The sequence below is a fragment of the Mytilus californianus genome, unplaced genomic scaffold, assembly GCF_021869535.1.
Source record: "Mytilus californianus isolate M0D057914Y unplaced genomic scaffold, xbMytCali1.0.p SCAF_10, whole genome shotgun sequence".
In the NCBI taxonomy this organism is placed as follows: Eukaryota; Metazoa; Mollusca; class Bivalvia; order Mytilida; family Mytilidae; genus Mytilus; species Mytilus californianus.
Genome location: NW_026262582.1, coordinates 45601804 through 45615979, shown reverse-complemented (window position 1 = coordinate 45615979; position 14176 = coordinate 45601804). Strand labels below are relative to the sequence as shown.

At 31.1% G+C, this 14176-nt stretch overlaps 1 protein-coding gene across 5 annotated transcripts in view; it reads left to right on the top strand.

Moving 5' to 3' along the window:
• Positions 1-489: 489 nt before the first annotated feature.
• The window catches only part of LOC127718243 (2-iminobutanoate/2-iminopropanoate deaminase-like), a 32570-nt gene continuing 18883 nt past the window's right edge, over positions 490-14176 (top strand). Inside the window, exons 1-7 of one of the 5 annotated variants that reach the window (XM_052224241.1) lie at positions 491-669; positions 5374-5465; positions 7425-7530; positions 8223-8277; positions 9483-9551; positions 10384-10439; positions 11537-11654. In XM_052224241.1, the coding sequence (XP_052080201.1) occupies positions 601-669; positions 5374-5465; positions 7425-7530; positions 8223-8277; positions 9483-9551; positions 10384-10439; positions 11537-11584 (495 nt within the window). In that variant the 5' untranslated portion in view covers positions 491-600 and the 3' untranslated portion in view covers positions 11585-11654. Of the gene's footprint in view, positions 670-5373; positions 5466-7424; positions 7531-8222; positions 8278-9482; positions 9552-10383; positions 10440-11536; positions 11655-14176 lie in introns of those variants that run through there. The other 4 variants (XM_052224244.1, XM_052224245.1, XM_052224242.1 and 1 more) reach the window with 4 other exon arrangements.

Here is a 14176-nt window from a genome sequence, read left to right as displayed (position 1 = left end):
TTAAGGCTTACATGGAAAATATAAAAAAAATCTTAAATATTGTACAGTGCATGATTTAGTTGTAAAATTGTAATATCTACGTGGTTTCAAAATAGTACTAAGTACATTTGTACTACATTAAGTTTGTTCTAGAAACGTCGTATTAAAATGGTTAAATTTATAAGTTACCTTTTGCACTTTCAAATAAAACATATGTGTGAAGTTATAACTGTACAGGGGTTCCAAAAAGGTACCTATGATATTATCATAAACGTTTCTTCAATTGATTTTGAATATTACATGCCTATTAATCGGACACCGTTCCAAAATAGATTCTACACCATGATGTGACCATACTATTTTACATTTATTAATTCGTGTAGCTAATATCAATTTTAAATTGTCAAAATGAAACGTCTTCCCTTAAATTAACATTTGTTTCTTCCTCAAGTTCGTAAATTGTTAATAGCTTTTTCATATAACAAATTCATTTAAAAATCATGTCACATCCAAATGAACATATTAGTCATGTCAATTGTCGAATAAGTTGTCATACTGTACACCAGTTATGATGTCAGTAAAGTTTTAAGAAGTTGTCCGAATAGTTATTAAACTTGAACAATGAGGCATGTTCTAGTAGTTTTGCTTCTCCTTTGTGCTTTTCAGCCTAACCAGACCAGAAGAAGAAAGGTAAGTGTACATAATTGATTAATTGATTGTTGCTTACTTTAAGTCGAGTGGTGAATGTTGCATGCATATTCAGAAATTGAATTGGAAATGCTTAAACTTTAATTTTTCCAAACTGAGTTATAAATATAAATAAGAAGATGTGGTATATAAAGGCAACAGTAGTATACCAGTGTTCAAAAGTCATAAATAGATTTAGAAAAAAACAAATCCGGGTTACAAACCAAAATCGAGAGAAACACATCAACTATAAGAGAAAAACAAAGGAAGAATAGGAACACCGAAGTGCAACAAAAACAAACGCCAACATACATAGAAAGTATAAGTATAAGTATGGTATAAGTGCCAATGAGACAACTCTCTATCCAAGTCACAATGTATAAAAAGTTTACAATTATATGTCAAAGTACGGCCTTCAACACGGAGCCTTGGCTCACACCGAACAGCAAGCTATAAAGTGCCTCAAAATGACAAGTGTAAAACAATTCAAACAAGAAAACCAACGGTTTAATTTATATAAAACATGTAAAAAACGAGAAACAAGAAACACTTATAAAGCATACATTGTAATATTGAAAATAACAGAATGATATGCCAATATCAAATCACTTATGATGCAGTGAAGTATACAACTATGATTCAAATAGACCAGTAGGTGACTGGTTAAAGACAAATGTTTTGCTTATTATATATATGTAGGACTCGCATCCATGATGGGATCCAAATTTAGGACAGATTCCAAATCTATAGTAAAGATGAACTCATGCCATTCAAAATGTTTTGCAGATATTAAGTCCTTATCTACGGCAGATTTTCTAGTCCCAAATCTATGGCAGATTTTCTGCAAATGGAGGACAAGTCAATACATATCTGACCAATGACTTGCCTTAAACAAGTGGCTTTCTCAGGAAATCTTACTTTCAGTAGGTTTTTGACATAAATAGAGCTGAAAATGATGTAAATAGTTATTTTTTTGTTGTTTTAGTTTCCAAATTCTAAAAACGATAACTTGCTACAATAGAACAGGTAGTCGCTGTAATATAGTTAAAAAATGCTGTAAATTATGTTAAGAAATTTCAGGAGTACCATAGGGATAAAAGAAAACAGGAAACGAGCATAGCATAACTAAAGTTATGGAAGAAAAGCAAAAACGCAAACCGAAATTACAGTAAAAATTTGTACAATCGATGAACAAAGCAACACCAGAAACACAAACAAGGACAAGAAAACAAGGAGGGGAAACACACACAAAACACAAACACCGAAAACAACAAAAATCAAAGCATGAACAATGCGAATTTAAAAAAAAAACGAGAAGTAAGATCAGGTGCTCCAGAAAAGTAAGCCCGTACAACCGTGTCAAGTCAGTATAAGGAAAACAAAAACCACTGTATGCGGCACCCGTTGTAGTGTCGAAAGGAAACGAAAAAAGCTGGTAGTAAGTTAAACATGTTAAAGTCGGTATACGAACAACGCATTAGGTGTTTCAAATTTTCAAAATCTTCCATAGATTTAGAGATGACAAAAAAAACCTGCCATAGATCTTGGATATGTATGGCGATTGTTTCATATTTGCCATAGATCTGGAACCCATCATAGATTTGAGTCCTACAAATATAAAAACTAAAAATAACGCAAGTTATGTAGTCTTTCATTTTTTCTTATGTGCTTTGTCTATATGCCATTTTGTTTTTCTTTGTTGACATATTTGTTTGTTTTTATAGCGATTAAGATTATAACACAATATTGACTGCTGTACCCCTATTTTTGACATTTTTACCTTTAATGTCTGTTTGTTTTGTTCACACATTGTTGTCAACATAATGGAATTTTATGCGACTGTCATACAAGTGAGAGGTTTAGCTAGCTATAAAACCAGGTTAAATCCACCATTTTCTACATAAGAAAATGCCTGTACCAAGTCAGGAATATGACAGTTGTTTTCCATTCGTTCGATGTGTTTTAGCTTTTGATTTTGCCATTTGATAAGGGACTTTTTGTTTTGAATTTTCCTTGGAGTTCTGTATTTCCGTTATTTTTCTTTTTGTTGCCTTGAGTATTGAAACAAAGACTGATGAGGTGAAACATAGTTATTTTTTGTTGGTAATTCGGTTTGCCGTATACTTATAGCTCTCTGAGAAACGTTCTATATTGTTTTTTTTAGCATGTTTTGGTCGTCTGTGATCAACTTGCGAGTTTTAATTATCTATCAAGTATTTAGTTTTTTTAAACAAAAAACTTTGTTATCTAAACATCACCTGGCTCGTGATATATTCAAATTCACTTAACCAAACCAGTTGCAAATACAATTGATTACGTTATCAATGATTTATTGTGCAAGATGCAACATTTTACAGGGATATTCCTATGCAAAATAAGTATTTATAATTTAAGGTTATTTATAAAACAAATAGCAAGTTGAAAAGAGACTACCACAACCCAGAGAACTAAGAGATAACTGTATTGTATTTGAACCTTTGCGGAGACAGGTAAACGGATATTTGCGACAGTAAAACTACCGATGAACATCGGCAAAGCTTCAAATACAATACAGTTATCTCTTTTCTAATGCAAAATAAACAAATCATGAAATTTTAGTCATTATTTCATTGTAAAATTTTCATTGAACGAAAATTCCGCGAAATCATGTTATCTTCTTTGGCGCCTAAACTAGGTGACGTCATAGGTATGCTTCCGGTGTCAAACGTAAACACCGGGCGTTTTCTGGCTTCTTATCCGCCTCAAAATGTAATAAAATTTGATAAAAAGAAGATTTCTAGGTGCAAATGCGAGTTTTGTTTTTGCGTATTATTGGAGAAATTACGTGTCAATACATTCCAGAATTCAAAATGTCGGCTTCCTTAGTTACAGACAGGGAGATAGAGAATTTAACGCTTATTGTCATCCAATCAAAACCATTGATACAAAATAATTGCATTAGAATATTTCTTTATATGTTTGAATTTAAATTTTGAAAGCATGCACGACCTTGTTTTTCTTCTTTACGTATTCATGAGTACTCAAACTGAAGAGAATTTGAGACTGATTTGAAAAAAAATGCAATCACAAAGCTACAAATGCATAAGAATTCTTTTATCTTATAATTTGAATTAACATGATTTAAATTATTAGAGGACAATGACTGAATCTATATTCTCTCTTAAGAAGAATGTATATGTGTCCTAGTAATGTCACCAGTGTGCTTTGAACATTTATAACATATCTAATTTTACTGGAAAAGATGAACGGATGTCTGTCCTGTGAGATAATTGCATTTTATATTGTTCATGTCAGACCATATATCTTTACAATTGACATGGCTGCAAATCATTTGATTTTATGTTGATGATTTTTTTATTGAAGGATTTTCTTATCAATCTTTTTTCCAAACAATCTTTCCCCATTCGTGTCGCTTGAATTGAAAGTTTACTTGAAAACAATTTTATGATCAGATTTTGTATGTGGAATATGTTTTATTTCTTTGTTTCATGAATATATTTATAATTAGCCTAAAACCTGCCAATTTAATAACAAGTCTTCGAAATATTGTAACATGTGAAATTATTCTTATATCTTTTTATTTCTCTAAACACATCTATTATTCCAATTTTATCTGTGATTCTTCTAAAATATTCAATTGTCTTTTTGTTCAATTTACAATTTATGTTATTGGAGTCCATTTTATCTTCTGTGAAGTTAAAACATACTAAGATTTTGAATTAAATTGTTCATAATTTCAAAAGTAGCGAAAATTTAAGGGCTTAAAGCTACGATTCAAATCAAAATTAAATATGCGGTTCTTTTTGTTTCAAGTATAAATGAAAGTGGAATTTGAAAATAATATTTCGTTATAAGCCGTCAGTTTGGACCAAATTTATAAAAATAGTCACAAAAACATCGCTGATGTATTATTTACTTGCAAGTCGATAATTTAAACTCATTGAATCTGTATTCATGTGACCTTTAATTTAACCCCTTAGCTGGAGATGGGTTACACATGCTTTCAGCTATTATTCTTCTTAATTTGAAAGGTAGTTTAACTAAATATCAATCAACAAAATAAAGTATGTAAATACCAACTTTTCTGCATGTTTATTTCAATTCTAATAAGTTACATTGATTAATTATCTATAAATATATGCTACACTAATAAATGACTATCACACAAGTTGCCGATTGTCCAATATTTATACTTCCCAATTGTCCCATTAACATCTTCCCGATTGTCCCGCACAATTTCATTCCTTTTTTACCTGTAATTTGATAAAAGTTGGCCAATCAGGAAGAAACTGTTTAAAAGCCCTTTTGATATTCCATTTGCATCCCCATTTTCCTTTTAGATATATTATGACATATATATTCGCTTACAACAACATAATAATAAATCCGAGTTGATTAAATATAATTACACAAATATTGAACCCCATTACTGTCTAAGGTAGTGATTTTGTACGATATAATATAGTTGTTTTCTTTTTCTTTTTGATAATATGTACTTTTATTATATCATTTTATGTGGTTCCACATCAAAAACATTACCATATAAAAGTATGACAAAAATAACGAACTCCAAGGCAATTTCAAAAAGTGGTAGTCTATAAAAATGACAAAATAAAAAAAAAATACAGTAATAGTGTTCCATATAAAAAAAAATGTAGCAATATCTATTAATATGTGTACTTATGTCGCTTCTTCGTTTTGTTTCAGACACCGTGTTCGAGACACAAACCATACTGTAAACCAGTTACGAAAAAAATAATTGAAACAGACAAAGCTCCAATAATCCCTTTACCTTTCAGGTAATGTATTACTCAAAACTAAATGATTATACCACAAAGTAACAAACAAATAAAAACATAATCCAAGAAATCTGTCAAAAATAAAAAAAAAAGAAAAAATAGTCACGATAAATAAAGAAAACTAGTTTGAGGAAGATGGTTGGGAGAATAATATTGTCGTACAATTGCCGCTAGGAGCAGCTTTGAAAATAAAAATGCAGTCGAAACTCTCAAATCACCTTGCAAAATTGGTGTTAATGTGGTTTTGTTCTGAATATGCATGAACATATTTGCCTCTGAACACAACTAAAAATTTATCAATCAATCATCTATTGATTCCTTTATTAAACATGTGTTCATTCTAGATTAGTATGTTCTTAAATGAGTGTCTGATCGTAAACATCATAGATTGTTTCTGAAGTCTTTGCACTAAATCTGTTGGATGTTTAATGATTGAAACTCTAGTCTGGCAGAACGTGATAGATGTATAATTTGTTTACAAACTATCTAGCAGTAACTACAAGAACTCTGATCGATACTCTGTGTTTTTTGTCTTGATTTCAGTTGTTTTTTGTACTTCGAGCAGATCTGATGGTTCAAGTCATTTCCGACTGATTTTTTAATGTTTGTTTGCATGTTCTCATTCAGAAGGGGATTTTTTTAGTTTTTTTCAGCAATCACAAACATGTTGAACCATGCCCATTTTTTTTTTTTATATATCCTTCCCAAATTGGGAGCGACAATTTAGTGGTTGTCGTAGGTTTATGTCTGTCATATCTGTTTTTCGTGTCATATGTATCATTTATGTGTTCACTTTTCAACGTGACAGTTCTTCTGGAATAGAAAGGTGAATGTAAAATATTTGAAAGCACTTGTGAGAGGCGGAAGGAACTTTTTGGGAACTTTTGGATTGGACCTTTATTTTTGTTTTGTAAATTCCGCCCATTGTTCTCTCTTTTTGATTTCTATGGCTCAAAATCCATGATATCCTCCATTCTTTATTTTCCACAATCCTCTATTCTGTAAACTCAATCCACTAACTCACATATGACCTTCTTATAAAATGTTAATTTTGGAGATATTTAACATATTCTACAATCCGTCCTAATAGAATATTTGTAAATAACAGTTGAAATGCACTGTGACACCAATAGGAATGTTCAACGAAGATTAATCTGATTGTTTTCCCGACTTTTCTCGATGTGCAAAAGCTACATTATATCGTATGCAGTGTCATCTTATCTTTGTTCGCCTGAATTGGCAAAAATAGAAAAATTTATTATGAGCGCAAATGAAAGTCAGAACAACCTGGAACATGGCCTTGTGGTCATAAAAAAACCGCACGGTTATCGTACACAGACTCAGAAATATCAAAATACTGGTTTTGGTGTTTTGAGCACATATTTTGTACTCCGAGTATTGCAAAATGTTTTACAAATGAGAGCCTTAACCCTTCTTTGAATAAAAACTCATTCTTATTCTTGGAATAAATAGATAGATATGAACAGCCATGAAAGAGTATTAAAACACATTAAATAGGCTAAAGCGCTGTTAATATAAATATTTAATTGTAGATATTGTTAAAATCCTCATGCCTCCGCCCAGATATTAAATGTTAGTCCCTTCAAAAATACCAAATATAATATATATACTAAGATAAAGTTTTCTGAAATAAAAAAAAAAAACAAAAAAAACAGAAATATATTTGAATCTGACCGTGTTATTACATTTCAAATAATACCACCAGAAACCAGTTGAAGTGTGACAGGTTCTATACCTCGTTCAACTATTTCCTATAATTCCAAATATTATTACACAGTCAGAGTTAGATATATATTTTTTTATTTCTATTTCAGAAGACTTTAGCTAAACATATATATTATTAGTCGCAGAATGCTGGACATGTGGACAACTCTGAAACACATATGTACTTTTGTTGTTTTCTTTTCATGACTTATTTCAATGTTTTAATTTTTGAAGTCAAGCTGTTTTGGCGGGAAATACTCTATACATGTCTGGACAATTAGGAGTAGACCCTGTCACACTTCAACTGGTTCCAGGTGGTCTTATTCCTGAAACTGAACAGGTGAGCACAAATCGTTATGAAAATGTATTCCATACAACAACTACTTTGTCTGGAAGGGTTCATCTAACCATGACCCTATTTACAAGGTTTATTGGTCAATTTTAAGTTTTCCTGGTTAAGTCACTTTAATCAATGGTTTCCGAGATACTTTAAGCAATAGGTAAACTATAGTTGGTGCATGGAATGATTGTAAGCTGTACATTTCTGTCTGGCTTGTATCTTCTGACCTTAATCTCCTTTTTAATTCTTTATTGGCAATGTAAAGTTTTCTTGATTACATCTGTTTCTTATATACATTTTCTACCATAAGCAATAGGTCAACAATATTTTGTGTATGGAGTGATCGTTAGGTGTGAATTAATCATTGAATTCTGCTAGTGTTATCAAGAACGGAAAACAGAGTAAAGAAAACATATTTGCAAAGGTAAACAGAGTTTTGGGGTTAAATTTCAGACGAAGTATTGGAGCATTAGCACTGTATACATGGTATAACTCTTGGATACCTGATCAAAACGTCAGTCGTAAAGTTGTCACATACTAATACACATACAGACAATAGAAAATAGTTCAATCTTATGCTAAAAGGAAGTAGCCAAAACACAATACAATTGTTTTCATCTTTTATCATCTACTGAAATTTTCATAGCGTTTCTAAATGCGGCGTAATTAGTTACAAAAGTTTCATTCTACAGATATTCAAGAATTTTCGTGCTATATTAGAGGCTGCTGGTGGTAGTTTAAAGGATGGTGAGTTCATTCATTGTAATATTAATAATAATAATGATAATAATAATAAAAAAAAAAAAAAAAAAAAAAAAAAAATAATAATAATAATAATAATAATAATAATAATAATAATAAAAAAATAAATAATAATAATAATAATAATAATAATAATAATAATAATAATAATAGTAATAGTAATAATAATAAAAAAGAATAAGAATAAGAATAATGAAAATATACTGAAAAATCAATTATACTCCGTTTCTGGCATACGTAATATTTATCAATTATTTGGATAGATTGATGAATTGCTTATTGTTGCTTGTTTAACACCCAGTGGCAAATATTAATAGACATTAAGGATGAGAACAAATCAATGGAGAAGGTCCGGTAAGGGCTAGTTTTGATCTAAGATTCGAAGTACATCCGATGAAAGATTTTTGACATTTTTTAAACACTTCAGTGTCTACTTCAGTCGATTCAATTAGTTTGTGTAAAAGATTTGAACTGATTTGGATTTAAAGACGCTCAAATGCAAGCAAAAATATGAAAAAAATCTATCAAATATGCCATAAAACATCACTTTTGAGATGGTTTTTGTCTAAAATGTAAGTGGCCGCATTCGTGTTTAGTCTCCACCTTTATATATGTTATGTATTATCATCAAATACAACATATATTTAAATACTAAGATTGAAAAATTATTATATTCATGTTTTCCGTTGTCTTAGTAAGTTCTTCTAGTATAGAAATATGAATATGAAATATTTGAAGGCACTAAAGAGAAGCGGGAGGACCTTTTCGGGGACGTTTGGATTCTTTTGTGGAAATTTAAGATATACACGTATCGAGACTAAGGAATGTATGATTAAATCTTCCGGAATTTGGTATTCAACGTTGATTTTTACGGGAAATTGGGATGACACTCCCTCCGACCTTCATACAATGTGACTATGAAATATTGTTTGACACTTAGTGTATCATTATTAGTGTATGTATTTCCTATAAGTAAACAAACTAATCTTATTTAAGACATACCAGCATATTATTATCGATAGTGAATTATTCTGTATGTACATGCAAGTATTCCAATGTATGTGAGGGTGAATTCAATTCTTTTATGAATGTCTTATTAATACACATGTGATAATATACTTTTGCTATTGAAAGAAAATTACAATCAACAATTATATACATAAATCAGAACCGTATTATCTATGTTTCAGTTGTCAAAGTAACAGTTTTTCTGACAGATTTAAGAGAGTATTCTGCGTTTAATGCAGTCTATATGAAATGTGAGTGTAAAGTTTATAATTTGAATATGAGGTAACTCATTAGTTAACTCGAACAATTCAGCACCCTGTATCCATTATCATTTCTCGGTAAAAGAGTGATCGAAGTTAGCGGAATATACTGATTGGATTATACGGGTTACTCATTTATACATTTTTAATATTTCAACCAAGAGGAAACAATCCGCGGGATCAATCCATACGACTATAATCTTTTCAATTCGGTGGTCATAGAGATAATGATAGCCTTTTTAGTATTTTCTCCACGTTCTAACACTGACCCAGAACCTGCATACACAGTCAACAGAAGTACTTTAACTATAATATTCAGAAACAAATTTGATATGATAATCGTTTATTTTTCTGCTCTCTTTACAAACCAAAGGCCAATAGTGCTTTTAGGTTGTTTTTTTATCATGCAGTGAATACAAAATAAAAAGAAAAATTCTCCAAAATTCATTTTCACCTGTATGGGAAACTATTTCATATTTTTCTACAAATGATTCATTCCTCAGCTTGGGAAACAATGTTGCTATTTTTTTTGTCAAATCACAGTGTTTTGATACATTGATCTCAGTACACAAAAGAGCAACCTAGTTCCCGGAAAATAAAGAATGCCTTGCCACCTCAAGTATTGTAATTTTTACCCGTAGTAATGAAATTTAAACTTTCATTTTAATACTGAACTCATTTGGGTCTTTATTTAACTATTTTATTACAAACTGTCCTCTTTTTTGTATGTTGATTTGTTATATGTCACGATTTGAGTTGTCGTAGTGACTTATTTAAAGATTATTACTTATGTATGTATTTTATAATATTGTATAATTTTCAGACTTTCCAAAGAATTTCCCTGCTAGATCATCTTGTCAAGTAGTAGCAATATCAATAGTAAGTAATTGTATCTTAATTTTTTAGGTTATTGCTGAAGTAGTTGATTGATGACTTTCCGACTTATCAACGAAATTGTGTTTCATGTGAACAATTTGGCTAATAAGTATAAAAGATTGAAACGACGTCCTTTACTGCATATCTTAGTACATCAAAATTTGTTAAGGGTTCTTGTTTCTATCAACCACGGTCTTTGAAATGTTACAAAATCATGATGAGCCATTAAGTAAAATGTCAATTGGTAACCTATCAATAACTCGCCGTTTCAGAATCTAATGCATTCTGGGTAATATTCTCAAAAGTGTACACCAAAACCATGAAAACGTCGGGATTGATTCAATACGTCCTGAACAATGGCAATTCAAATAATGACGTGACGTTATTTGCATTTTGCAGTATGATCAATTTAATCAACCAAAGTCCTTTAGATTCCGAAACAGTCAATGACCAATGTTGTCCGAATCTGACTTGTGATATATTGGTGAAGTCCTCTGTACATTTTCTTATAGTGCTATAATAATAAATAGATAGATGTGCAAGGTATTGGTGTCGATGGAAACATGAGCCTAAGTAAACATAGATAATGGAAGGCATATTACTTATTTATACGATTATGTTGTCATGAATGTAGATTTAACTTACAATTCTCGATACTTTATGGATTAGCAGCACCCTAGGCTTTGACAAAATAAGACAACCAATCTGTTATGGAACGAATTATTATCTCAGACAATTGTCAACCATTCTGGGGCGCCCCTTTGTTTGTAAGCTTGTTGGTGGTCAATCTGAGGTTTTCTGTTCAATGGTTTTTACTTTTTGTCTTTGTGTTATGATTTGTTCATTTTGCACTTTTGATATTCTATTTCCAAAGATTGCAATTTAGGTCTTACAACTGTAGTCATATTAATCAACCATTTTTGTAACGAATGAAAATAAGAAAACGGCAAACAATATGCATACATGTACCGCTTGTTTTGTATGTCTAATGAAATAAGAAAAAGTTGTGTTAATTTATGTTTTAGACAGGTGTTAGTATTTTATTTTTATATATATATATTTAATCAATAATTTAAAAGTTTGTCAACCTTATTTTTCAGGGAGCGCAGTTAGAGGTTGACGCAATAGCTGTTATTGATAAGTGCTGATGGCGACGACGAGTTGAGATAACGAGACATAAAATAACTTCAAGAATGCATTAAATATAAAATTAGAAAATGTTAAATCATGGCATAAACTAGATGGTGATATGAATATGAACCCTGGTTTTTACAATACCGGCATCCTGAGCCAGATTTTTAACATGCTAGATAACACGAAAACAGACCACAGGAAGACATGAGCCATTGTTCTGACTCCGAGCCGAACAGTCTGGGCTCTTACTGCCAGATGCCTAGTATTAAGCAGAAAAGTAACAAATACCAATTTTCAAATATTTGGTTTTACTTGGCCTGGGATCGAACCCATAACTTCCCTCACTCAGGGCAAGCACGCTACAGCGTTTGACTGATTGATTGATTGTTTGTTGCTTAACCTTTCTTTTTTTTTCTGGCTACAGATTTCACTCGAGTGAACAAACAATTTGAATGAATATACTAAACTGTGTTGGCTTTAATACTTTTTAAGGGTGCCTCGTTGGTTTATTACAAGTTACTAAAAATGGATTAATATAAGTTTCCTAGAGATGCAAAGGTTACTCACGAATCGGTCTTCTTTTCTTGATACAGATAGGTGCAGTCCTAACCTGTACAGCAAGTTAACTTGATAACCAGTCATTTGGACTGGTCAAAGTTAACCTGTGACCGGATTTAGGACTGCTCTGACCAGTCCTAGGACCATAATCTTGTTAACTTGAAAAGCGGACTTGGTCATAGGACTGTTTTTATGTCTGCCAAAAAGTTAACTTGGAAACAGGTCCGCTATTGATATAAGTTAACTTCGAACCAGTCCTGTCATAAGTTAACATAAGTTAACTTCGAAACTAGTCCTGCCCTAAAGTTAACATAAGTTAACTTCGAAACCAGTCCTGCCACAAAGTTAACATAAGTTAACTTTTGCTTTGACAAATTCGATCGAAACCAGACCTGTTCCCAAGTTAACTTTTGACTGGTCTGCTCAACACTAAGTTAACTTGTAACTAGGACCGCTCTACATCGATTTTATAATAATATTTTTCAATATCTTAATTTGTTTCGTAGTATAAACATCGAAAATAAAGTAAAATTAGTACTTCCGTTATTTTATAAACAGGATTAAATATAAATATTTGAAAATAAAGTACACATAAAACGTTGCTTGTAACACAAATTTATCTGTGATCTGCCAATCTATAAATTAAAAAACGATCTTGGTTACAATGATAACGGGCATTGAATATATATATTCCAATACCTATCAAATTCAACCATATTTGCACTTTATTATGTATATTTATGAAAGGACGTATATTAGATGTTAGTTATACGTCCTTGTTAGTTAAACGTCCTTGATCTATGTAGCCACAATCAGCAATATTTTAATTTCAGGATAGAATTTATTATACAAAATGAAAGCATCATTTACACACATGACTAAAATTTTTGTTCGCATGAATTTAGGGTGCCAGCATGTCCTCCTTTTATTCAAAATATTGATACGTAACAAAATTTCAGTAGTTTTGATACCTCATGCTGACTTGTACAACAAAATTATTTGACCGCATCGACCAACACAGACCATATGTGCACTTTAATTTGTAAATCTATATACCCACATATTAAATCAGCCACATTTTTATGTCGGGGTTCAATGTGTAATACAAATGACAGCAATATTGAAATACAATAACAACAATTTTTTTTTCGAATAAATTTAGGTTGCCATTATGTCCTCCTTTTATTCAAAATATTGATACGTAACAAAATTTCAGTAGTTTTGATACCTCATGCTGACTTGTACAACAAAATTATTTGACCGCATCAACCAAAACTGACCATATGTGCACTTTAATTTGTAAATCTATATACTGGCATAGTAAATCAGCCATATTATTTATGTCAGGATTCAATGTATAATACAATGGACAGCAATATTGCAATACAATAACAACAAATTTTTGTTCGCATAAATTCAGGGTGCCAGCATGTCCTCCTTTTATTTGAAATATTGATACGTAACAAAATTTCAGTAGTTTTGATACTTCATGCTGACTTGTACAACAAAATTATTTGACCGCATCGACCAAAACTGACCATATGTGCACTTTCATTTGTAAATCTATATACCCTCATAGTAAATCAGCCATATTTTTTATGTCAGGATTCAATGTATAATACAATGGACAGCAATATTGCAATACAATAACAACAAATTTTTGTTCGCATAAATTTAGGGTGCCAGCATGTCCTCCTTTTATTTAAAATATTGATACGTAACAAAATTTCAGTAGTTTTGATACTTCATGCTGACTTGTACAACAAAATTATTTGACCGCATCGACCAATACTGACCATATGTGCACTTAAATTTGTAAATCTATATACCCGCATAGTAAATCAGCCATATTTATTATTTCAGGATTTAATGTATTATACAATGGACAGCAATATTGCAATACAATAACAACAAATTTTTGTTCGCATCAATTCAGGGTGCCAGCATGTCCTCCTTTTATTTAAAATATTGATATATAACAAAATTTCAGTAGTTTTGATACCTCATCATGCTCATGCTGACTTGTACAACAAAATTATTTGACCGCA